Below are 24781 nucleotides of genomic sequence, written 5' to 3'. Positions count from 1 at the left end.
GGAACAACCCGAGCTTGGAGAATTTCTGAGTCGCTGTGATTCCCTGCAGCTCCTCATCTAGCCTGCATCTAGTATCAAGCAAGAATCTTTGTGAAACAATACTGTGTTAGCACAACTGAGAGGCATATAGATGCTGCATTCAAGCTGAAAAGATTCTGCTAAATGTAAATGGGTGAAATAAGGAGGGATTGTAATGCCAAAATAGCAATTTAAACGTTTATTCAGGCTTATGATTTTTATTTGCAAAATAAAACACCTTCACCTGGACAGTGCGGGTGGCAGGTGGGACTTAACACTTAGAATCATTTAGACACAAATAGGAAGCAGGAAATGAAGACAGATCTGGGAAAGGAATTGATTTTAAGCAGAAAACAATTTGAAACAAAATTTGTAAGGTAATGAGAAGTTAGTGGACAATGTCCCTTTAGCTTATTTAAATATGAGCAGTGTTTTTTGCTGTATATTCTTGATTTCCCCCCAAAAAATATTTAATGCAGCCAAGTGTCTCACACTTATATCTTAGCTTAGATGCAATTTTCTGCTCTACTGAGTTTATCTACGCCTCTTTGTTGGCAGCAAAACAAATTTCCCTTTTTTTCTACTGAAAATACATTCATTCACTCTAGTAAATTAAACATTTTTTTCTTTTTTTTTTATTAGAGGCTTTTTTGAGTTTAAGCAGTTTTCCCTTTTAAATATTTTGTGATTATAAAAATAAACATCATTAACACTTTATTTAAAATTATCATTTTTTTCTGGGATGCCTCGGTGGCTCAGTCAAACGTCTGATGCCGGCTAAGGTCATGACCTCACAGTTCGTGGGTTCGAGCCCCGCATCAGGCTCTGTGCTGATAGAGCCTGGAGCCTGTTTTGGATTCTGTGTCTCCCTCTCTCGCTGCTCCTCCCCCACTCATACTTTGTCTCTCTCTCTCTCTCTCTCTCTCTCTCTCTCTCAAAAATAAAAATTAAAAAAAATTTTTTAATAAAATTATCATTTTGTCTGAAATAATTTCCAAAGGAATATAATGTGAAATTTAAAATATGTATATATCATGCCTGGAACAAAACATTTTGGAAAAAATAACATTGGGATGCCTGGGTGTCTCAGTCGGTTAAGCTTCTGACTTCGGCTCAGGTCATGGTCTTGGGGTTTGTGAGTTAGAGCCCCACATCGGGCTCTGTGCTAACAGCTTCAGATTCTTTGTCTCCTCCTCTCTCTGCACTCCCCCTACCCCCGTGCTCATGCTCTGTCTCTGTCTTTCAATAATAAATAAATGTTAAAAAAAATAATAACATTAATTTGGGGGTTTTTTTAATTGCAAAAAAATTTTTAAGTTGTAATAAACTACTTTAGAACAACCACCTAATTAATGAAAACTTGTTCTGCCCCTTGTGCCTCCCACTTTGGGTTGCTATTAGTTAGAGAAAAAGGATCAAATTGAACCCCTTGGATGTTAAGAAGGATTAGGCCTCCCATGTTTCTTTCTTTCTTTCTTTCTTTTTTTTGTTGAGACAGTTCCCAGTAAGCATGGAGATTATCAGGTAATCTGAGGATCCTTCCAGGCCTCAGCTTTCCTGTTTCCCAGTTGAATTCTTGCCTTTTGATTTAGTTGCCCCCATACTGTGGTGTGGAATCTGTTCAGAAAACAGATGAATAGGAAACCCTAAATAAGTGTAGGAGAAAGGATCCAGCTAAGCTAAAGTCCAAAGCAGCCAAATAGTCTGTTTCATTCAGCATTTTGAAGATGGTAGTCCTTTCCAGTAGAGTCAATAATCAGCAGGTGTTTGAAGATTAACTGAAGTCCTCCGGTGGGTTGTGTATGTATTTTAGAGAAGAGATGATTATTGCAGGTTTGCGAGTGTATTTAAATAAAAGGAAAACTGGTGTTTCTTCCTCCTCTTTTAATTGCCATCAACAAGTGGAGTCATTTTGTCTGGCACTTATGTTATATGAAGTGTTTGGAGAGTGTTCAGGTGTCTCCAGATGAAAGGTACTCATTTCACACACTCAGCCTGGTGGGTACCCAGAATTGCTTCACAGCCCATGACTTAAGTTCTGAGATCCCAGGTTTCTTTCTCTCTCTCTGTCCCCTTCTCTCCCAACTTTCTTCCCTTCCCTTCTCTCCCCTCCCTTCCCCTCTCCTCCCCTCCCCCTTCCCTTCCCCCTTCCCTCCCACGACTTAAGTTCTGAGGTCCCAGGTTTCTTTCTCTCTGTCCCCTTCCCTCCCAACTTTCTTTCTTCCCTCCCCTCCCCTTCCTTCCCTTCCCTTCTGACTGCATCACCTGCCATTCAACTGCATCAAAACCTTCAGCCACTTGAACCCCCTCTCCTGAGTGGCAGCCCCTCCAGCCTCTCTGCCCTTTCCACCCGGCCCCAAGCACCTTCCCTGCCTTCTTCTCATGCTCATCAGCCTGACCTCCAAGCCCTAAGGGTTGGGGTTGAGACCACCCAAGAAGTGAAGAGACCTTAGGTTGGAGGAAAGAGAGGGAGCCACCAAAGGAAAGATTTGAAAAGTTGCAGACACACCCCACATGCCATAAATCTAGCCAGGCGACTGTAACGGGCTGTAAGAAATGTCCAAGTCCTTTCAATGTGAGCTCCCAGAGAGGCACAGTGGGGAAGAGGAAGCAGGCTCCCTGGGTTTGAGCCCTGGCTGGGAGGAGTAGAGCTGTGATGCTGGGCCAGCTGTGCATGTTCTTTGGCTCCCAGTTTCTTCACATTCTGTCCTGCTAAGGCTTTACCTTACAGTCTTCTGTTAATGCCCTTTCTGATGCTGTTAATAGAGATAAGTGCCATTATTGTCATCACCCCTCATCATCATCCTCGGGAACATAGGGAGAAGAGGACAATAATGTAACATTGGGGAAATGGCCCAAGTGACTCAGAGAGGGCATTTGTAACCCGAGGTCTCAGGGAGTTAGGGGAGACTGGGCTTTTAGGTGGTGTGTAATGTAGGTAGAGTGCACACGCGCTTATTTGCTACACACAAAAAAAAGGAAAAGCTCATGCGCCGACTACTCTAAGTATCGTGTCACAGAATGAAAGCTTATGGTTCTTTTTTGAAAGCAAAGTCATGAAAGACAAAATAACCAGAGTCTTTCAGACAACTGTGTAATTGTAAATTATTTTCCTATTAGAACATCAATTTTAGTAAAGGGGGAAAAAGCTTAGGAAAACTTTGCAGTCGGTGCTAGAAGCTGTATATAAGGGGTTCCTTGAGGAAAGGTTTGGATCAGGGGATCATGTAGGTCTGTGGCTGGTGTCGTCCCCTGGTGGGCAGTCAGAGCTCAGCAGCCAAGTGTCTTGCAGGCAGGTTTCCAGCACCTACCTCGTAATTGCCCCATAGGGACCAGCAGGATGAAAGTCTTGATTAAATGCAAATGCTTTCCCTTTCTATTTATAGGAATCTTAAGCTGTTCTTTTGCCTCTTTTATGTCAGGTTATTTCAACAAGATAATTTTCATTTGGTTTATCCTGCATGTTTGTGATCCGACATGATTATTTGCAGGCTCTTTGATTCTTATCTGTGAAGATTCCCTAGTGCTCTGTCTTTGACCCTCTGATCTGAGTTTCTGAGTCATCCACTCACTGAGCTTCAGCTGCTGTCTTTATTGTAACTAATTCCCAAATCCCTTTCTCTGGAGGAGGCATTCAGGTTTTTTGCAACCAAAAGGAGGCTTTTCTTTGAGTATCTTCTGTCACTTCCCGTGCAGGTGAGGCTCAAACCAAATGTAACTTTCCCTTCCTCTGAAAATGTACCTTCATCCTGATTTCCATATGTTCTTTTCATCAGTGATGCTTTCCACCCATTGAGTAGGGCCAGAAACTGCCATTTTCTAACCCATCCCTTTCCTCATTTCTGATACGCAATCAGGCACTGGCTTTGAGACCGAAAAATCTACATTTTAACATCTAAATCTAAATCTTCTAATGTAGATAAAGCAGACCACATACACTTTGCCAGGGATTGTTAAAAAGTAAACACATAAATATGAAAATTCCTTTGTTTCTGGGCATTTATTTCTTTCCTGCTCAGTGTTCTGGTCAAAAAAACATAATGGACTGGTTAAGTTATAGAATAGTGTTAGCTTCTATCGAGCACGTTGAAGTGCAAAATATATAACTGCATTAATGTTATAATATTCTCTCCTCCCCCTCACTTATAAATTATGCCTTTTCACATCGAATACCATACAGATTCAGGTTCAAGTTGCCTTGTCAAATGCATGGAGTAATGCATGATGTTTAAGAAAAATTAATAAGTTGCATTGCCTCTGGACCTCCTTAGCCCTGACTCATGATCCATTCCTAATGGCACATATGTCTTTTTGTTTTTAATTTTCAGATGTAACATTTATTCATGAAGGAAATAAAACATTTTTGGATAATCTTGTCAATTTTGAAAAACTGGTACGTACATTTCATTATTTCTCCCTTTTCCCACTGTCAGGAAAGTGCATGCTTTTCCTTCTTGTTCTAAGAAACAAATGGTTTAAGTATTTTTCTCCTCTGAATACATGGTGGTTTCCAGGAGCTTATTTGCTGCACGTTCAGCATTGTCAATAAAATGTATTCCAGTGAAAAATAAGTGTGCTAACAAGGTTTTGAGGACCGACTATGAAAGTCTGCTTTTTATTTTTGAAAATGGGACTTCATTCAATTAATATCAGTGGTTGTGTGTGTGTTACTAAACCGGAAATAAAACCTGTAAGGTTCTGTCACTAAGACAGGAGGTTAAGCTTTACTGCTTGAAAGGCATCGCTCTGCGTCTCAGTGTATACTGCTTCCAGGACCCAGGAAAAAGCTCTGCTTCTGGGGAGATGCGTTCATCTTCAGTGCTCCCCACTGGATGCAAAGGTGGAATTCGCAGGCTGTGCCTGAGAGGAAGCACCACCCCTCTGTCCGCCTGTGGAGCACAGTGGACTGTGGAGACAGCAGCTCAGGCAGAGTGCACTCCCTGCTCTCAAGTGAAAGGTTCCCAATCAGTCCTCCCTTACGAGTTACTGAAATTCCCCTTCCTGAAGTATTTCTAAGACCTTCCCAGGTACTTCCTCCTGTAGTGAGCTCCTCCTAGCCTTTCTGACTGACCTAGGGCAGAGGAGGAGCTGCTAGGGAGAACTGAGCAAGTGTAGTAAACGAGGAGTGCTCCAGAGGGGCCCCGTGGACTGCAAGAATGGATCTGTCCCCAAATGAACTTGAGTGTCATAGATTAGACTGTCCTTCATGGTTAAAGATGATACCAGTGACCCCAGTCCGTATATCCTGACCTTTGAGTGACCTTTTCAGTAATGGTAATGGATTTGTATGAACTCTTTCAGGAACTGACCCCCGGTTCCCTGTGAGACTGGGTCAGGCATGTGAGAGAAGGTTGAGTGAGGCGGGGTTGCCGACCATGACCAAAGAACGGTACAAACTGATGAGTCCGAGCGGGGTTTGGCATCTGACCTTTGCCTCATAAGTGCCCGGCTGTAATCGTCAGGTTAACTCACCACACATGGGGTGAAGTGACAGAGGACCGCTGTGCCACTTGAAAATCCAAGCACCTAGAATCTGGGAGAGAGACGTCTTGGGATATCCTGCAGTAGCTCCATTTTAATCACTTGAGAATGACTGATTTGACTTCAAATCCTGGCCAGCACATCTGGTTAAGTTGTTGTTAAAGTGGATGTGCCTGTACTCTTTAAATCCCCCTGTGCTAAGTGCTTTGGAACCAGAGCTCAGTTATTAAAAAAGTTTTAAGTTTATTTATTTATTTTGAGAGAGACAGAGACAGCACAAGCAGGGGAGGGGCAGAGAGAGAGGGAGAGAGAGAATCCTAAACAGGCTCTGTGCTGCCAGCACAGAGCCTGACACGGGGCTGGAACTCACAAAACTGTGAGATCATGACCTGACCTGAGCCAAAACCAAGAGTCAGACACTCAACTGACTGAGCCAAGCAGGCTTTCCAGAGCTCAGTTATTTTAGATGCTACAGTCAAACCAGCACAGCCAGAAGTAGATATTCAGAGTGAGGCTTTTTTGTACGTACTCTTTAGAGACTCGTTCTGTATCACTGTGTCATGTTCTATTTTTTTAAAGATAATTGTAATTTTTTTTAATGTTTATTTATTTTTGAGACAGAGACCGAGTGTGAGCTGGGATGGGGCAGAGAGAGGGAGACACAGAATCTGAAGCAGGCTCCAGGCTCTGAGCTGTCAGCACAGAGCCTGATGTGGGATTCCAACTCACAAACCACGAATCATGACCTGAGCCAAAATCAGATGCTCAACTGACTGAGCCACCCAGGCAGGTGCCCCTCACTGTGTCATGTTGTGAAGATCCCAGGGTACCTGTTTGCAACCAAAGACTATAGGCACTAACATTCTAGACTTTGTGTAGGTTAATCTCCAGTGTTGGATATTAATGAAATGATTTCAGGCAGATGAAGCCTGTGGTCAATATCTACTTCAAATCCCGGCCAGCACATGTGGTTAAGAATGCCTAACAAGCTTTGGAGAGCATGTGTGGAGATGCGGGAGGAGGGGTGTCACTCTGAGTAGAATTCAGCACAAAGGTCTAGTGAGTTACCCTCTGACTAACTTAGACGGAACACGGGAGAACAGTTGGTGCTCGTTATAAAGCCGACTGTTGTCTGTTGTTAAGAGCAGACCAGCAGTTGACCTTCTCCCCCAGGTGAGCCAGTGGTTTGGTCAAGTTCCTTGTGTTACTGCCCCTCCGATAGTGCTACTGAAGTCAGAGAAAGATTCAATAAAGGCACAAATGGGAAAAAGCCATGGAAAGATCCCCACATCCCTGTCTCTCATTCTGACCAGCATTTCTGGGCTTCTGCTACTTTCTCCAACAATCCAGTGGACGCCTTTGGATAACAGCTAATGTCATCTAGGGTCTTGCTTTCAGATGTGTCAGGACTTCAGACTGAGGCACCTGGGTGGCTCAGTCAATTAAGCATCGGACTCTTGATTGGGACTCAGGTCGTGATCCCAGGGTCATGAGATGGAACCCTGAATTGGGCTTCACACTGGGTGGTGTGGAGCCTGCTTAAGATTCTCTCTCTCTCCTCTTCCTCCTTCCTGCCCTTCCCTGCTGGTGCACACACATAGGCTCTCTCTCACTCTCAAAAAAAAAAAAAAAAGACTTCAAATTAACCTCTGGGAGCAAAACGTAGTCTAACAAATAGTACTTCTTTTAGTGTCAATAACTGTCTATACCCCCTTAATCCTTTAAGATGCCTTAAGGAAATAACATGGCATAAATAAGTAATAATATTCTCTTTTAAATTGTAAATTCTCAAAGAGAACTTTATTTAAAAAAGACAACTAGAAGCTAAATGCAGTTATGCATGTACACAGCGGGCCATAACATCCACATACATCCATCAGACGCCGGCTAGCCCGCCATTTCTAGACAGATCAGGTTCTGTAACATGAGCGAGTTCCTGGTCCTCACACAGTAGATGGCTCTTAGTATGGAGCACACCTACTGCTGACCCCCTCCTTGCACAGAGAAGACAGGGTGAGTTCAAATTTTTTCAAAGACAAAAACCTATTATACAATGTACATAGCCCTACATTATACTTGGATGCTGGCGAATGAGACTGAATTTCCTAATAAAGTCAGCGTTTTCAAGGAATGTTTCTTAGCAAGGGACAGAGTTTCACTTAAGCTAAAACAGGATCATCTTTCACAATAATGAACCAATAGAACCTAACTGAATTAACTTGGGAGAAGCCAATGCCTCATGATGGATATTAGCTTAAGCCAGCTAGCAAATCATTCAGTGTATTCTCTTTATCTGGCTGATACAGGCCAACACATTAAGTCAGATGACACGAAGGCCCAGAAGCACTCATTGGGTCTAATAAGATTTCCATTGTTCCCTCTGCTGTCTCAGCAGCTCTAAACGTTTCAGTCGCGAACTATTAAATAATGAAGAAACAAATGCTTTCTCTCTTTCTTCTCTTTACTCCTCAGTGTTGAGAGCCTCATCCTTTACCACATTTTCCCCCTCCCCCCTTCAGAAAACCTGAAGATGGGGAGGACTCAGGTTTCACTGCCACACTCAGCCCTCAACCCTGCATCAGCTCAAGGCTCCCGTGAGCTGCCTAAATGGCAGAGGATAGAAATCAGTGTGACGCCATAGCTTAGAACGAGAGAGCTGCCCTGGGAATAGTGGTAACATTTGGGGAAGGAAACATAACAATACTTTCACAGACGTGAGTCACGTCTCATTTCCTTTACAAATGCAACTTGACGTCCTGCTATAATCACTGTCCTATTTAATTTTCCACTATTGAATAGAAATACATTGGAAACACAGTTGAGAACAATTTAATAAGTAGGTCACATTCAAATAAAGTTTCTATAGTTCTGACAGGTTTTAAGTAAAAAAAAATTTTTTCACGCCAAAATTATTCTTGTAGCAATAATTCACTGAGGGCTTGCTGTGTATGGATGAGCCTCTGACTGGTGTGTACATGTGGAATGTGAAAGATGTTGACACGTTTGGGGAAGCTTGGAGGAGCAGATAATGAATAACGTTGATTTCTTGAATCGTTGGGCGATGTTTGGATTTTGATATGAAACAAATTAGAAAGTCGACGTGGATTTTCCAGAGGACGATAACACAATGGCAGCAGTGTTTGGAGATGATTCTGGCAACAGTAGGGGAGAAACAGGAGTGGAAAATGGTGTTGTCCTAAATGCTGTCTTTCTTCTTCGTCACGGGAAACTAGAAATGATAGAGCTAGAAGACTCTTGAAGGTACCCAAGTATGAGCTAATGGGATCTTGTCAAAGGCAGCTGTAAGCTAAGAAGACTTTTGCCTAGAGATCAGTGAGAACACTGAAGAAACAAAGTAGAATCCTGAAGACCGTAGGAGAGAATATAAACCAAACCAAAAACAGTCTCTTTAAAGATATTGGCGTTTTAGAAAATGTTTGCCTTTTGTGACTGTGTCATTTCCTGTCGCGATTTGCATACTTGAGTCTTTGATGCCACCAGAGTTCCTGTCTGCATTCAGCAAGTACCGGAATCACTGTGTGACATATGGCAGGTGCTGGGCGTGCGGAGCCCTCTACTGGCACCCGGCCTGGAAGAGGCGCAAAGATCCAGAGCAGCGCCAACCACACGAGGCCAGTGTATACTGTACAAGGGAGCCTCCCAAGTTCAGAAGGGAAATCTCAGAAAGGCTTCACCGAGAGCAGGCAAAACATCCCTGGAAGGGAAAAGCCTAAGCAGGTTTGGACAGGCAGATGGGGTGGGAATGCCGTACCTCTTTACGGTGTGTAAACGGTGGGCTGTTAGACCCCGTGGCATGAGGAAACCCAGTTAGAATCTGTGCAGCCAGGTTTGGGGGCTCTGTTTTGACAGATGAAGACTGAATATCCTTTTGTAATCCAAGCTCAGTATTCTCAGTTGAAGTCAAGTCCAGTTCCAAATGCAGCGATGCCGTTTGCACCCAAGGGTGCACTCTGCTTTCATCCCAGTAGGCATACTTCAGAAACACCCTAAATGACCCTTCCACCGATACATTTTCTGCTCTGCCTTCCAGCATATGATTGCAGACACTGTCCGGACCCTGAGGCACTGCAGGACTAACCAGTTTGGTGAGTAATTGAAGTTGGCCAGGGAATGTAAATTCACCCTACATTGGTACAGACTGTGACCTTATCACAAGTATTTGGTGGTAATAAACTGAAACAGATTATAAAGTCTTATATGCATTTACTATATTCTTTCTTAGTTTCACTTCATATTTGGGATGCAAAGGAAAACAAGATATGGCAGTTTTTTTATCCTCTCTTGGCAGCAAGTTTACACTGTACAGAGTGACTTTCGATGAGCAGAGGGCCCCCCCACCCCCACACCCCTGAGCCTGAAAGTCTGTTTGCTTGCCCCTTGGCTCAGAATTACCAGTGGGTTTATCAGGGGTGACCCTGTGCCTAAACTTCTTGCTTAGAGCCTTCCTGGAATTGGAATATGGTTTGTAAAAGTGCCTGAAGCAGCCTTCCAGAATCTTTACTCCTCTCCAACAAAAACTTCCTGTCCGGAGCTGCCTTTCACTGAATAGGTATTTTTCTGAGCACTTTTGTGGATTCCCTGCTGAGATTAACATAAGTAGGAAGATCTGTTCCTTTTTAAACCTCAGGCATAATTTACACCATGTTTAAATAGCGTTAAAACATTGCAGGAAGGAAGGAAATCAGCTTTATTGAGTCCAAGGAGCATTCACACGGGCAGTGGCATCCTGACACCAGTATTGGTGACTGGTGCATGGAGATCATTAACCCTGTGGTGCAGAGCGGAAAACTGAGACTCAGAGAGTTAACCCATTCAGCCATTATTCAGGCCAAGCCTGCCTGACTTCCTGACCCACACTCTTTTCTTTGCCTTGTGCAGATTCTATAGATATAAAGGGCAGTAAAGAAAAAAAAAAATAGAAAGTTGAGTTCAGTAATTATAAATCAATCAAAGCTGACCACTAAATAAAACTTGCTTTATATATCCTCCTTGTAAAATAATTTTTTCAACAATACGGAAGTATGTATAAAGTACAAAGATCAAAGTCCTACTCCTTAAGGATTAGTGCATATTCTTAAGAAAGTTTTTTCTGTTTGGCTAGTTTTGGCTGGCAGTGTTGTCCCCTACAGAGCAACGGAACTTCTGTATGAATTACAAAGTTTGTGCTTGAAAGGGAGAGTTATAAATACAGGACCTAAGTTTTTTTGTTTTTTTTTTAATGTTTATTTATTTTGAGAGAGAGAGAGAGGGAGAGCATGAACAAGGGAGGGACAGAGAATCCCAAGCAGGTTCCATGTCGTCAGAGCAGAGCCCTGTGAGGGGCTCAGTCTCACGAACCATGAGATCATGACCTGAGCCAAAATCAAGAATCAGACACTCGGGGCGCCTGGGTGGCGCAGTCGGTTAAGCGTCCGACTTCAGCCAGGTCACGATCTCGTGGTCCGTGAGTTCGAGCCTCGCGTCAGGCTCTGGGCTGATGGCTCGGAGCCTGGAGCCTGTTTCCGATTCTGTGTCTCCCTCTCTCTCTGCCCCTCCCCCGTTCATGCTCTATCTCTCTCTGTCCCAAAAATAAATAAAAAAACATTGAAAAAAAAAATTTAAAAAAAAAAAAAAAAAAAAGAATCAGACACTCAACCAACTGAACCACGCAGGCATCCCAGGACCTAAGGTTTTAAATATTTACATCACTTACTACCATGTGATATGTGCTTATGTATTTCTCCATTAGGAACACAAGTACAGTGCGCTTATAGTAGAAACAGTGATAATATTGTCACAGAGATTCATTCAGATGTGCAAGCATAATGCTGCTGAGTATTGGGTTCATATTTCTCTCATCCACCTTTGCTTCCCAAGTATTTATGCACACTCACCCGATTCTAAGATATTGGTCTCACTGACCAGGAGACTCTGCAAGTGTGGACAGGAAGGGTATACTGGCCTGGTGGCCTTAACACTGTCTTGAACCTCTCATCACTAGAGAGTAAGTCCTCGTAGCACAAAGCATAACTCTTTGTGTTCTATTAGTGAAATTAGTGAAATCCATTTTGACAGCTTATATAGGAATAGTAAACCAATGTCAGCATTTGGGATAAAATAAGATAATGTTAATCAAGCCACTTAAAAATTATGAAGTTCTGGGGAGTCTGGGTGGCTCAGTTGGTTGAATGTCTGACTGTTGATTTCAGCACAGGTCATGATCCCAGGTTTGTGGGATCAGGGCCCGCATCGGGCTCTGTGCAGAGCATGGAGCCTGCTTGAGATTCTCTCTCCCTCTCTCTCTGCCTCTATCCCACTCATGCTGTCTCTCTCTAAAATAAAATATAAAAAGGGGCCCCTGGGTGGCTCAGTCCATTAAGCATCCAACTTCTGCTCAGGTCACGATCTTGTGGTTCATGGGTTCAAGCTCTGCGTCAGACTCTGTGCTGACAGCTCTGAGCCTGGAGCCTGTTTCAGATTCTGTGTCTCCCTCTCTCTCTCTGCCCCTCCCTTGCTCGCTCGCTCACTCTCTCAAAAATAAACATTAAAACATATATGTTTGTATATATATATATATATATATATATATATATATATATGTATATATGTGTGTGTGTATATATATATATATATATATTTTTTTTTTTTTTTTTTTTTTTTTTTTTAATTTGGAAGTGCCATGCAGGTGTCACTTGTCATGGTTGGAACCACTCATTCTGCCATCTTCTTAAGGTTAAAAAATTAACAAAAAAATTATCTTTGTACGATTATGTTTTCGAAACCAATATTTACTAAGCCAAAAGCAGTCAGTCTCTCAGTGTCTTACAGAGAAGGTGTTCTAGAATAATACAACTTTTTGGTCACTTCCAAACAAGTGGGATGGTAAAAACTTAAATTCCTGGTATTTTTGCCTTTTGAAACCAGGAAGCCTTATTTGCTATTAAACCTAAGAATTACAAGCCACCCATGACATGCAAGCCTTAAGTTATAAAACACATTTGTCACAGAGGAGGAAAAAATGGATTTCACCAAGAGAAGAAATTGCTGCATTGAAATGCTTAGCTTTCTTTGGTCCCCTCTACTCAAGCTGAACCCTGCTGCTCCCATCCGAAATTCCGTGAAGCAAGAGGATATGACATCACCATCTCTCACATTGACATTGTCCCTCTATAGCAGTTTAGCCAGGCTCCCAATGCCTTGAGGTTTGGGGGGATTTTTTTTTTTTTTTTTTTTTTTGGGATTGTGTTTGTTTTTGCCTATGGGAAGTGGGCTTGCCCCATTGTCCAGGCTACTTTATCAGGCTCCTTATCAGACTTGTCACCAGCATGGCACATATGTGTTCACAGGGCACTAAAAGCTTCTTGTGGCCCTTCAGTTTTGTAACCACCCTGGATTTGGGAGTGGAAAACCACCTTGCCTTGTCCTTTGCTGGGTAGATGTTAGCCCAGCCACATGCTTCTGGAACTTGTTTGCCTGTTAAGTATACCTTAAGTTCAGTTCTGTGATATCTGTTCATTCAAATGCTTCCTTAATTTTTTTACTTTTTCAAAAACTAAGGACCCCAAAGAATTCTACAAATTCTAAAAACAAACCATTTTGTCTGTGCACTGACCAGATTAGCAGTGGTTTCTGACAATTCCAGACTGAGATATAAGAGCCAGTGAAAGCTATTTAAGTGGCAGTTGCTGTGACATGGGACCTCAGACATGGACTCAGGAATCACACAGTCTGGGTGCCGGACCTGTTCTGCCACTCCCTTGCTGTGTGTCTGTGCTGTTTCCCACTCTGTAGTGGGGGGATACTAACACAGTCACTAAATACTAGATAACATTAGGTAATAAATGTTACATAAATGTTAATAAAACAAGTACCTTTGTAGTCTAATGACCTGACCTGAGGCGCTGGTCTGAGCTGGAGAAGTATCTCCACTGTTAGGATAAAGATCCCCTCTCTGGGATGCTGACTAATAAGAATCCCCCTGCTAGATTTACTCTAAGCCTTAATGAGAGAGGTCACTGGTATTCAGAAATAGCACTTCTGCACAAATAAGACAGAAACGGAGAGGGAAACAAACCATAAAAGACTCTTAAATACAGAGAACAAACTGAGGGTGGCTGGTGGGATGGATGTTGGGGGCGGGGGGAAGGGCTAAAGGGGCGAACAGCATTAGGGAGGACACTGGTTGGGATGAGCACTGGGTCTTATACATAAGTGACGAATCACTAAATTCTATGCTTGAAAAAAATTGTATACTTAAAAAAGAGAGAGAAAGAAGTAGCATTTCTGTTCTCATGAGACTTTTTTCTTCCAAAAACCAGGAGGTGACATGTCTCCAAAGGAACACCAAGAGTTAAAATCCTACGTTAACCACCTGTATGTCATTGACAGCCAGCAGGCCCTGTTTGAGTTGTCACACAGGATCGAGCCTCGGGTGTGAACCCCAAAAGCCCACCGCCTCGCCTCCCCTGTAACTTGCAGCACTTTGAGCTATGGGAATGTCAGTGCTGAGCACGTTGCTTTCCTGTGAGAAAAGAAGTTGCTGAGTTTTATCAGTATATCATAAGAACCCACCGGAAAGCCCAGGAAAGCGTGTTCAGGAAGTTGATGGCAGCCACCAGACATGGGGAGAGGCCTCTCCTAGCTGCTCTCAGAATGAGAAGGCAAAGAAAGCGTCAGAAGCATTCTTGAAATGGAGAAGTCTGGTTTCTTATGACTGCATTGTTGATCCAACCCAGTTTTCAACTTGAGATGTGCCCGTGTCAAGACGAGAGCGTGTCTTGTCCTACAGTGACCCAATATTTCAGTACGAGTGTGCACGAAACGGGAGTTTTATGTTGCCTGGTGACAGATTACTGTTTATAGGCTGTCAAAGAAGCAGCTCATCTGAACACCTAAAGACAGTGATGGCATCTCTAGATTTCCAGGGAGAAGGAGTGGCCGCTGTCAGTACAAACTGTGACATCACCAAAAGCCACTTGTGTCCAGGAAATTAGGACCGCAGCTGGCATCCATGCTCTGATTTCCAAAAGGGAAATGTCAAGGCATGCATTTCTTTGCATCCACAATCATTTATCAATGTAGGCTTGCAGGTGAAATTCGTTTCTGCACAACCGATTTGCAACTATAGGCCAGTTAGAGTACGTTGCTTTACCAGTAAGGAAAAATAGTAATCTTTAAGAAGTGGACTCGTTGCTCAGTTTCTGGAGATTTTCTTTACGTGTGCAAGAAGATTCGCATTTCTTACGGGAACAATACGATTTTTGAAAAAGCACAGCGCCTGATAGATTATAGGCACTCAGTAACTGTTTATCAAGGGAACAGAGTCCCAGAGGTCTACATTCTTGTGCCTGGCGATGCCCTAGTGTTTTGCATCCTCCAGCAGGCTCCTTTGCCCACCGCAGAGAATGGTAACAGCCAACACAGGGAGGTGAAGTGGGATTTGGTGTGTGAAGCACTTAGCACTCCCTAGAGAAGAGCAAGGTATTTAGTAGTGACTGCCTATCTCTCAACAAATGCCAAGAACCCCCAAAATACCCAAATGTCTGATTATGTTGGACACTTCAAAGTCCTGCAGTCCACTCCTAATCAAGGCCCAGAGCTCTTCTGTAATTTGTCTTTTTTCCCCCAGAGTCTCAGAGTCTTCGAGTCTACTTTTTATTCCCATTTTTAGAGACGGGGGCTCCTACAGTAGAGAAAACCTCATGCTATTCTCAAGAACTGGTTAGAGAATTTCCCCCGAGCTTAAAATGAACATAAAAAGCTTGTGGGCATTGCTGAAATACAAGGGCCCTCCTTCATGAATTCAGCCCATTCATCTTCTGCACGTGTGAGTTCTCTCCTGCCTGTTCATCTCTCGGGTGTCTGCACAGAACTGCTTCCTTCTGGCCCATTAACACCTTATTACTCTGGGTACCCAATGCTTTCTGATACCCTGTTAGCAGTGCTGTTTCCTGAGCTCGCGAACCACACTGAGCTTGAGAGCGTGCTGGAAGGTACCATGTGGAGGAAATTTGGGGTAGGACTTTCAAAGAGATTTGGTCTGTCCCAGCACGTGTAAACTTCAATCCTGAAAACTAACAGAGTTTTACAGAAAGGGACCATCCGGGGATGGTCCACTCAAGGCTACTGGGAATCAGGCTACTGGGATCAGCTCCAGGCTACTGGGAATGGACAGAGACCCACTGGAGGAGACCAGAGCCATCAGGACTAGGAAAAACCGGTTCGTCTCATGGCTGATCAAACACTGGAGAAGCTCTCCCCTTGGCAATTATTGGGGACAGCATGGGCGTACAGCACAAGCCCATGTTCTCACCTTTTCTCTGTGCTGGAGAGGATCATTTGGTCAGTCTAATCATGTAAGGCCATTTTGACATTGTCTCCACGTTTTACAATTTAAGTGTCTGTTCACAGGAGATCTCCATTACTCCAACCAGAACATGACCTCTCGAGGACTAATTTTCAGTGGAGAACTATTTCAACATAGCACCTGCTGCTTAGATCCCAATCCAAATATGTACACAACCAAATGAATCCACACATACATCACGTTTAAACTCATTCTGATGGTGTAGTCAGTATTCCACGTGTCGTGGGTAGAAACAAGCCAGGCATAATGTGGGGCTCGCCCAGTCTCCTCCAGCCATGGCCATGTGGCTCTCAGGGCAGCAAAGGGAAGGGAGGGTTTGGTTTAGTTTACATTTGCTTTTTCATTCCTGTCTCCCGAACGTCAGAATCTCCAAATCTTTGTGAATTTTAACAACCGTCTCCAGAGATTTCCCAAGCATCAGCAACTCAAAAGTTTCAGAAGCCCTGTGAAGACGTAAAACAGGAACTCAAGAATTGAAGACAGAACTGGGAATGGCTTTAGCTCCGCATGAAACTTTCCTGAACAAAGCTGAGCCGTCTGGCCGTGAGGCTCCCTGTGAATAGGGATTCCCTTTCCAAACATTAGCCAAGGCCTCTTTGAAATAGATTTTGTTCTGGCTAGAAAGGTGGACCAAGATGTCGAAGCTCCTTTCCTGCTCTTAGAGTGTTGCGATTCCATAAAATCTCCATTCACTCTGAAAATCTCTAATCTGCCAACTTCCTCAGCAAGTGGTGCCCCAGCACTTCTCAGTGGGTCCTTTCTGCTACGGCACCACCCTCAGGCAGTCCTGTGGGCTCATGGATTCGTCTGCATCCCGGCAAACCGGCCCTGCTTACAAGGTAGCACAAGACCAGTTTTGTGGGCAAAACTGCAACCTTCCTGAAATTTTTTTTCATACATATTTCCAGATGCTCCAAAGGCTACAGTGTTTTAAATTCACTTTTTGTTATCATCTGTACAATTGCCAAATGGTTACAGTGCTAAGTATTATGACCCACGTTCACTTTATTTTAGTATCATTAATTCTGTTTAGATTAATGCATTTCCCTAGACCCATATCCACAGGCAAGTTGGGTGGAGCGTGCATTGAATTCAGAATAATGAGGATAAAGGAAAAAGCCAGCCCTCCCAGTTGGCAGGCAGAAGGAGTTGCATCCTGTAGGCTAGCCTCTGGGTAGGGAAAGACAGTTGCAGGGAAGAGGGGGTTGGTGATTTCTGATGCCCGGAGCTGGGCTTCACCGCTGCCCCAGCCCCAGCCCCAGCCCCAGCCCCAGCCCCAGCCCCTTTGGCTCGTTATGGCTGTCACATCGCAGATCTCAAACCTCGTGTTCTGAAATGGCACAGCTGATCCACGCTGCTCAAGAAACTAGACAGAAACATTAAAAAGGGGGAAGATCAGGTCCACTGCAGTTATCTAACACGGCGTTCTTTTTAAATGCTTCAAAGACATGTCCTTAAAATTTCAGCCTGCTCATTAATGAGCGGGCCATTGTGCTTAAAAGTAGTAGGGGGAAGAAAAGTTTTTAAAAATTGCCAAAAAGTTAGATGAAAATGTACTACTGTATAAAGCAAAGCTGTATATACTAAACGTTTTTTAGCAGAGGAATATTTATTTGCATAGCCTATTTATTGTATTCGTATTACATGGTTATTAAATACTGGGATGAAATTGATGCCCTGAAGCAAGGACTCTTGCCTTTTAATGTATCATTAATTAGGACTGCTGTGACATTGTCAGCTTGCGTTAAAAATTAGAAGATAGAAAACCCACAATCAGGGTGTCTACCTAACTTCTCAGGGACTACACTTCGTAGTTTTCCACCATTATAAGAGCTGGTAAATATGAAACATTTGTGGAATTACCAGAATTGCCATTAACAGTATTTTCTTTCTCCCATGTCACGCTTTCTGCTTCTGTATATAGGACTGTGCTGTGTATTTATCGAAGCTAGTAAGCAATAATTTATATGTAAAAAATGGACAAGCAATATAAGGTGAACACTTCTATAAGTCACTGTTACCTTATCTTGTATTTTCAAGTGTTTTTTTTTTAAACTGCTTTTCCAAATATAAGATTATGTTAAAGATACTGTTGATGCCTCATAGCTTCTTGCTGTGTCTGTGATATTCATGGGCTCCATAGCCTATGTCTGGCAGCATGTTCTCACTGTGTGGAACTCATATGCTCACCGAGAGAGCTACAGGCAGGTGAAGGGATTCCCAGGCAGCCGCTGAAGCTCTGAATCACTTATGCTGCCCCTGAGCCGTTGGAGAACCCAAGGACCCTGGGTAGGAAATCACATCAGGATTCTCTGATTCTGTCCTCCCCGCCCCCCACCATACTCAACTGGGATCAGCAACTCTGCCTTATCAGCCCAGATACTGAGGGAAGCTCACGGCCCTGGCTGCAGTGCTCTAGGTCTCAAAGGGAGGCCCTGACCCCACAAGAGGTGCGGGCGGGATGGTAAAGCACAGGGTAATACTGATGTTCCGCGAAAGTGGAAAAACTAGACCACGTCATTGTTCAAAATCTCTACCCCTTCTTATGGGAGGATCACACATCCTGCTCATTGATGTCAAGCCTGGTTTTTGGCACGTGGTAATTAATCCCTTCCCGCAAGAGGATTGTATATCTCACCATGTTGAACTCAGGAGTGGTCAAATGTCCTGCTGCGTCCAGTGAAAAATGGGGAGAAGTGACCTGTGCAGCTTGTAAACTAAAGCTTTACGAGGGAGCGGGTGCTGGCATGTCACTTCTGCCACAAGGCCTACAATGTTCTGGGAAAAGGTGTTTCCATCCACCTGAGTCTCCAGCTTGGGAAGGACGTGGAACATCATCATTAGAAGCCCCTGGTATTTGGGGATGTTACCTCAGAAGAATTTAGCCTAAGCTAATAAAGTCTCCCAAGGCGCTTCTTTCTTGATAAACTGCCCTTTCCCTCAGTCCGTGTGGGCAGTAGTATTGGCTTTGCAGAGTACCTGATGGATGAAGATACCTGTTGTCACACATCCATGAAAAGACCTTGTCTTTATATGGGAAAAGGTAAAGACCGGAAGATTTTTTCAGGCTCTTGTCACCCAGAAGTGGCAGTTCTGAGTGACAAGGGAAAATGAGAGGTGAGAGCATAGGCACTGCCTCTGAGAGAACCAGGGAGCAGAGAGAGGAAGACCACTGGGTTGTAGGGCCTGTGTCCTCATCTATAATCACTTCCTCTGTGGGGCAGGCCTACATCTGGAGCAAAGCAGCAGAGGAAGGGAGAACGGAAGCCCCAGGCTCCAGCTTCAGAAGGGAACAGAAGAAAGCCAAATTCCTGTTGCTCCAGATAGTTGGGAAATTCTCTTTACCAGGATCGCCCATACTGGGAAGAGGAACAAGCCTCCTGTTCAAATTAGCAAACTTTTTTTTTTTCAAGATTCCTATTTATTTATTTATTTATTTATTCTTGGGAGAGTGCAAGCGGGGGGAGGGGCAGAGAGAGGGAGAGAGAGGATCCAAGGTGGGCTCTGTGCTGATAGCAGAGAGCCCAACGCAGGGTTTGAACTCACAAACCACAAGAACATGACCTGGGCTAAAGTCAGACTCTCAACCGACTGAGCCACCCAGGTGCCCCCAAATTAGCAAACTTTAGAATGAAATTTCTGGTCTTGCTCCTAGTGTGCTAGCTACAAAGTCCTATTTTAGGGACTGGGAGAGAGCTCCATGACTGGTCTGGTTCTCCTCTGAGATCTTCCGGATTCCCACTTGAGCTGCCCAGTGTGTTTGCTTTCCATTTACTACTTGAAACAAACAAGATTCCTATAAAGCTTTAGACTTGCTAATGTTCTTTAGTAAAGTATTCCTGTTCAAGAAGGCATTGCAATTATCTCTTAGCCAAGAGCAGTTTGCATCCTTTCCCAGCACAAGAAAGGCACACCCAACAAGCAAGACAGAGGCACTATCAGAAGCATGAAGTCCCTCCTGGGGAAATGAGCTGAGATCCCTCCTCCAGCCACACCCAGGGTCCAAATGCACCTTTCAATTTTCTCTTTCTTAAAAAAGTTTTTCTTATTTTTTTTTTTTAAGTTTATCTGTTTTGAGAGAGAGAGCAAGCATGGGAGGGGCAGAGAAAGAGGGAGAGAGAGCATCTCCAGCAGGCTCCACACTGTCAGCGAGGAACCTGATGCGGGGCTCGAATTCAATGAACTGTGAGATCATGACCTGAGCTGAAATTAAAGGTCAGATGCTTAACTGACTGAGCCCCCCAGGTGTGCCCTCCATTTTGTTTCTCTTATGGGGAATTGATGTTTGCTCAGGAGGGACTTGACCTACTCCTCAGCCCTACTGTGGCTCTTGATTATGCCTCTCCCCTGGCTGGGGAATCTTCCAGGGGTTGGGTTAGGGTTCCCTGTGGTTATTTTTCAGGGAACCTCACCACAGCAGCCCCATATAGTAAGGTTGGCAGCCACCTCGGAGCCCTTGGCTTTGCCCCAACCTGGAGTTAAAGGAACTTCCGGGCCCTCCTCGAATGGCCCTTCCACTCCAGGGTGAGATCAGGCAGGGAGAGCATGGGAATGTTCCAAGCCCTTCCCTGCTGGCTAACCACACCACCTCACCGTTTATTTCCTGCCAGAACTACACCATGCTGCAGGACTTCTCAGTGGGGCTGGGCATTTTCCCCTCGAAGAGAAGAACTAGCCTACCTGTGGTCGACTTGCTCCCAAGATCTGGGGCTGTTTCTAACATCCCCAGGTTTCCAACATGGAAGTGGGGAGAGTAGAAAGGCCAGGCGCCCCTCACTGGATTGCACTTCTCCCCAGGAAGACCCATGGGCAGTCCCGGCCTTGGGGCCTTGCTTGTCCGAGCTGCTATCCCCGGGAGTGATATTGAGCCCTCCTCCCTGAAGGCCCTTTTCTGGCTCGCAGGTGTTTGGAGGTTCCCATGTTGTCTGTGTGTGGTTAGAGGCGGTTAGAACTTGTGTGAAAATAATCGCATTCTGAGAAAATGTCTGAAGGGTACACTTCTTCTTATCGTCCTGACCGGAACCAAAACAATATAGCAGGAAGGTCAGAGTCTCAAAAACAATTAGCCCACGTGGGAGACTTAAGGCAATGCCAAGACCTTCCCCAAGTGTTATGGCCACAGTGGCTCTCCAATATCTCAGAACTCAGAAGTCCCTTCCTCTGGCAGCATCTCATACAGTGATGCCACCACCAGGCCAAATCCAGGGTGTGGGGTCCGTCTTGACCACCCCCCTCCTGCAAACTCCAACACCCCCTGTTCATCAGCTTCTCCACCAGCATCCTCCCCGCCTTGTCCTGAGTGAGCTCAGACCGTTGCTGTCTGGTACTTCAGTCATGATGGTAACCTACCTGTGTCCTTCCCTCACCATGCAGCCCCATGAATTCCGTGCCCCCCCCCCCCATAATCTCCCAGCTCAGAATCCTGCAAAAGCGCCCCCTGGCTTTAGAACTAAAGCTCAGTAGCATATGAGTGCTTCACATTCTGGCCTCTACTTACCTCTCCAGGGCTCCTCTCCACGCAGATGCTCCCAAGAGACTAAGAATTTGGGACCCCTCCTTTAAACTGATATTCTCTGGGGGGCGAGGGGAGGAGATTATTCGATTCCTAATAAATAATGGCTAAGCATATGTGGGGCTTATTTGCTGCTTTCAAGGTGTTCAATCTTAAAGCAAGACCAATAATAATGCACAGATAAGTGGGGTGGAGGGCCCATACCTGGAGGAGCCCAGGCCACCACAATTGCCTTAAGTATAATGAGCTCTTCCCCACCAGAGATGTGCAAACGGACCTGAAAGCAACCAGCATTCTGCTCATTAGATGAGGGCTGTGCTGGGAGACCTTTCTGGTCCCTTTCAGTTCCTGGCTTCTGAGAGAGTTGGTGCAGAGCTGTGATCACTGGGGCTAAGCGATTTTGTGTCGCTTTGTTTTTTTGTTTTTGTTTTTGTTTTCTTTTAAGGAAGTGACTTGGCTGATGTGGGAAATAAGAACTGCTCATGCTCCCTTGTGTTCAGTGGACCCGGCTCTGCCTCTGCCTTGAGCTGGAAGGGAAAAGGCAGGGGGAGGGTGTTGCAAAGGAGCCCCACCCCTTCCCTGTCCTGTGCCCGATGCTGACTCCACAGTCCTAGCAGAGATGAGTGCCAGAAATAAACAACCAAATAAAAGTCCCTGGAATCACTGCAGTGGGGCCTGCTTCGGAGTACCAAGCTGGCTCCCGCCTCCCGAAGGGTAAAGCGAGGACACGGTATGGGTAAACCGCATTCATTCAGCCGCCTCTGTATTCGCAGCCCTGCCACTTGGCCCCAGAACACCTTCTTGCAGCCTCCCCACCTGGATCCGGCACTCAGGTCTGGCCAGTCTCTTCTCCACCCCTAAACACACTGTGCCCAGGAGCCCATCCGTCCCTCCCAGATAAGACTTGTCCACTCCAAAGCCCTCCTGGATGACCCTATCTTACAGAACCTCTTTATCCCTATCAGAATTCTTACAGCAGGTCCCACCCGTCACTCTTTGGGGAACCACCCTGTGCTGTCTTGCCTCCCATCCAGTGTAGGCTGCCTTGAGGGTTATAGTGTCACGTCTGTGGCCACACTACCAGGTCCAAATCAGGCTCAGACATTTAAGAACTGAGAGAACTAGTGAAAGTTTCCACCTCGATTTTACCCACTGTTCCTGTGCATCATAAACGGGGGTTAATATGCCCCCACCTCACACAGGGTTGTATGAAAAATAAATCCGATGCATATAAAGTGCTTACTACAATGCCTGGTACATAGTAGGCACTCAAGCAAGAACTCTACTGATGATGAAGGAGAGGGAGAGGGAGAGGAGAAGGAGGATGGGGAAGGGGAGAGGGGAAGGAAGAAGAATGAAGACGAGGAGAAGGGGAAGGGGGAGGAAGAACAAGAGGAAGAAGGAAGAAGAGAAGGAGGAGGAGGGGAGCAGGAGGGGAAGAAAGAAGGAGGGGAAGACTGGATGCATGTCAGATTTGCACCCACATTTCTACTCGACTGTGGGCAAAAGTCACTGAACTTCTCTTATGTTTCTGCTCTCAATTGTCTACCAAGATCATTAGCAACATCTTTGCCACAGAGCAATTGTGACGGTGAAAGGGACAGTGCACATGAGAGTCCTCTGTACATGCTAAAGTGAGATACAAATAACGTGATTTCCTTTTAGTCCCCGCAAACCCTGCACGACACTGGGACAAAGCAGCAAGTCCCTAAATGTCTGCTGATTGATCTGAGCACAGATGTCTGCATAAAGCCCGCAAAGTTGCGGTCACACTAATGAGGGAGCGTGGGGCAAGCTGAGGGCAAAGTACAAGCTAACAGCACCCCTCTCCCCAGGTGAGATGTGTGATGTTCCGAGGGCACTCCAAGAACAGGGGAAAGGAAGAAAGCAGACTTGGCTGATAGAGATCACAGTCACACAGGACAGGAGTCTCCTTCAGTTTATGGATAACTAGGTAAACTGCAAGAAAAAGGCAATCTTATCCATAACCTAATCTCCAGAAACCTATAGATTCTGTTTCCTGGAGCCCTAATATCACCCTCCTCGAGACGTAAGGGGGTTTAAGTGCTTGCCATGGGGGATGGGGGAAACAGAAGCTAATGAAAAATTAAATTCCCTTACTTCCTACAGCCCAAGTCCTGGAAACAGGCGGAGTGACCTCCCTCTAGGAACTCAGCTGCCTCGATGATGGCACTTTGCTAGAGGCACAAGGGAATCTTGGCTTAACATTATCCTGACCCCCCCAGGAACCTGTGAGTCTCAAACATATAAAAATTTCTTTGCAAACCTCCTTTATCTTTAACCCTCAAGTATATGTTGGCAATTATATGCTGAGCATATGGCCCCTTATATACATCTAAAGGGTCTCATGACTGAGGTTTTACTAAACAGTAATAAATGGTATTTTCCTAACAACAGCTAGCCCCTCAGGGTCCTGGAAACTTTGCTTCCAAAATTCCTTAGAGACTTAGGCTGTTCCTAACCCCCCTCCCGGCCTGAAGGTCTATAAGCAATCACTCTTCACAACCCCAGTGCAGCTCTTCCTGCCCACAGGTCCTGTCCCTGTGCTTTAACAAAATCACCTTTTTGCACCAAAGACGTCTTCAAGAACTCTTTCTTGGCCGTCGGCTCCAAACCCCACCATCACCCCCAAATCCCACCAATACTCATGTTAGCATTAACACTGGCATTAACAGATTAACACAAAGAGAGAAAAGGCAGATCAGACCTTGGGCCTGTTCACACCTGGTCCAGGGCCACCACCTCCCTGAGCTCCCGGGAGGGCTTTTCCTTGGTCCCACCCGCACCCCCTTCCGGGCTGCCCTGTCTGCTCCGCCCACAGGCCCTGGAACTCCGGGACAGCAGCTCCAACTAACAAGCCTCGTGCTTCCTGTTGGCAACACAGAAGCGCCATAAATCTGATGAGAGATTGGGAAGGATAGACGCCTACTATTCTTTAGTTGTGTCCTTTGCGGGGGAGGAATTTTCTCTGGTTTCATTTAGAATCAGTTGGTGCAAGTGCTACGGGACTGAGCCTAGACTGAGCCCTGGGTTGAGAAGCGGTTCGCTCTGTGAGGCCAAGAGAAGGCAGGACCGGTCACGCTGGACCTCAGGTTACATTTGCCTAGTGTTTTCCTTCCCTAAATCGACCAGTAACACAGTTTCTCTCTCTCTCTCTCTCTTTCTCCTTCTCCCTCTCCTTCTTATAGTGAGCTAACATTCATCTGCAACACACTTCATCATCTGTATCTAAAACATCACATATTTCTTGAGCACCCACTACATGACAGTCTTCAAAGTGATAGGGGAACAGCCATGAGCATAATATATATCCTTTTCTTCATGGAGCCTCACTCCAATTGGAGAGACAGACAATAAACAGGACAAACAAGTAAAACATGTAG

The 24781-nt window shown here is 45.0% G+C and overlaps 1 protein-coding gene across 1 annotated transcript in view; it reads left to right on the top strand.

Moving 5' to 3' along the window:
* RAPGEF5 (Rap guanine nucleotide exchange factor 5) overlaps positions 1–17954 on the top strand; it is a 224491-nt gene extending 206537 nt beyond the window's left edge. Inside the window, exons 24-26 of the mRNA XM_042967977.1 lie at positions 4347–4411; positions 9551–9605; positions 13818–17954. Coding sequence (XP_042823911.1) covers positions 4347–4411; positions 9551–9605; positions 13818–13936 — 239 coding nt within the window. The 3' untranslated portion in view covers positions 13937–17954. The remainder of the gene's footprint in view (positions 1–4346; positions 4412–9550; positions 9606–13817) is intronic.
* Positions 17955–24781: the final 6827 nt, after the last annotated feature.

Source organism: Panthera tigris, chromosome A2 (genome assembly GCF_018350195.1).
Source record: "Panthera tigris isolate Pti1 chromosome A2, P.tigris_Pti1_mat1.1, whole genome shotgun sequence".
Classification (NCBI taxonomy): domain Eukaryota; kingdom Metazoa; phylum Chordata; class Mammalia; order Carnivora; family Felidae; genus Panthera; species Panthera tigris.
The sequence above is the reverse complement of the archived record's forward strand: the minus strand, read 5'-3'. Positions and strand labels throughout refer to the sequence as shown.